General features: G+C 45.5%; 1 protein-coding gene across 1 annotated transcript; it reads left to right on the plus strand.

Annotated features, from left to right (window-relative positions):
- Positions 1 to 360: 360 nt before the first annotated feature.
- Positions 361 to 699, plus strand: Pmar_PMAR025065 (histone 2B variant 2, putative; the record flags this gene model as incomplete). The annotated part of the gene is made up of 1 exon (XM_002782838.1): positions 361 to 699. One exon carries the CDS (start codon positions 361 to 363, stop codon positions 697 to 699), a length of 339 nt encoding a protein of 112 aa, XP_002782884.1.
- Between the last annotated feature and the right edge of the window lie 417 nt (positions 700 to 1,116).

The following is a 1,116-nucleotide window of genomic DNA, read 5'->3' on the forward strand; positions in this document are numbered from 1 at the left end:
TCTCGCGAGCGGTGGCGTTTTGCCCAACATCCACACTACACTTCTTCCCAAGAAGAGTAAAGGTAAGAGTTTCACCGCTTCCCAGGAGATATAGATAGTGCATTAGCTGCGGAGCCCTAGCAATTCCAAGGCGTTATTAGGCGCCATCTCAACAATTCTTGTAAGATTTCTTCACAGTTAAGAATCTCTCAAACTTAGCAATGTAAGTTTGATACTCGAGTATTTCAAGAGGAAAATTCGAAATCACAATATTACAAGAGTGAATTTTTTGCGTTATTTGCATCAGAACCGTCTGGAGAGTACGAGGCGTTGCTGAGATACTTTTAAACTATCCCGCAAGTAAAATACTCTCAGTTTAACATGGCTCCGAAAACCACTACCGCAACTAAGCCTGCTACCGATAGAAAGCGCAGAGCTGGTAGGAAGGAGACTTTCAACAGCTATATTTTCAAGGTGTTGAAGCAAGTGCATCCTAAGACTGGTATATCCAAGAAGAGCATGATGATCATGAACTCCTTGGTGAGCGACACCTTCGACCGAATAGTCTCCGAGGCTGGGCGACTTTGCAAGTATAGCAATAAAGGAACTCTGTCTAGCCGCGAGATTCAGACTGCGATTCGCCTGGTTCTTCCAGGTGAACTCGCTAAGCACGCTGTTAGCGAGGGAACCAAAGCAGTGACCAAGTTCACTTCCGCCTAAGGTCCGCTGGCAGTTGTGACCATTTCAAGGCGTTTCTCAACGCCATCTTTCTAACCGTGTGCAGGAGTTTGTCGTTTCTCAATCAGGTGTTTTTCCTGTTTGTTTTACCGCTGTTTTACCATATTTGTTTCAGAACATGCATTCGGTAGTTTCTTCGAAGACTCGGGTTCGTTAAGCACTCTAACGTCAATTAGCATTCCGCGATGACTGTCAAAACTAGCATTAAATCTGGAGCTCATCCCAACTATTCTGCTATGGTCAAGCAGGCCCTCACCACATGCAAGGGGTTCCAGAAAATGAGTCGCCAGGCCATACTCAGCTTCATTAAGCAAAACTTTGGTGTCGAGAACAAGGCTGCTTTGAACAAGGCTCTCAAAGCTCTCGTAGATTCTGGCCATGTCTCTCAAGCGAAGGCGT

Source organism: Perkinsus marinus (genome assembly GCF_000006405.1).
Source record: "Perkinsus marinus ATCC 50983 genomic scaffold scf_1104296938104, whole genome shotgun sequence".
In the NCBI taxonomy this organism is placed as follows: Eukaryota; Perkinsozoa; order Perkinsida; family Perkinsidae; genus Perkinsus; species Perkinsus marinus.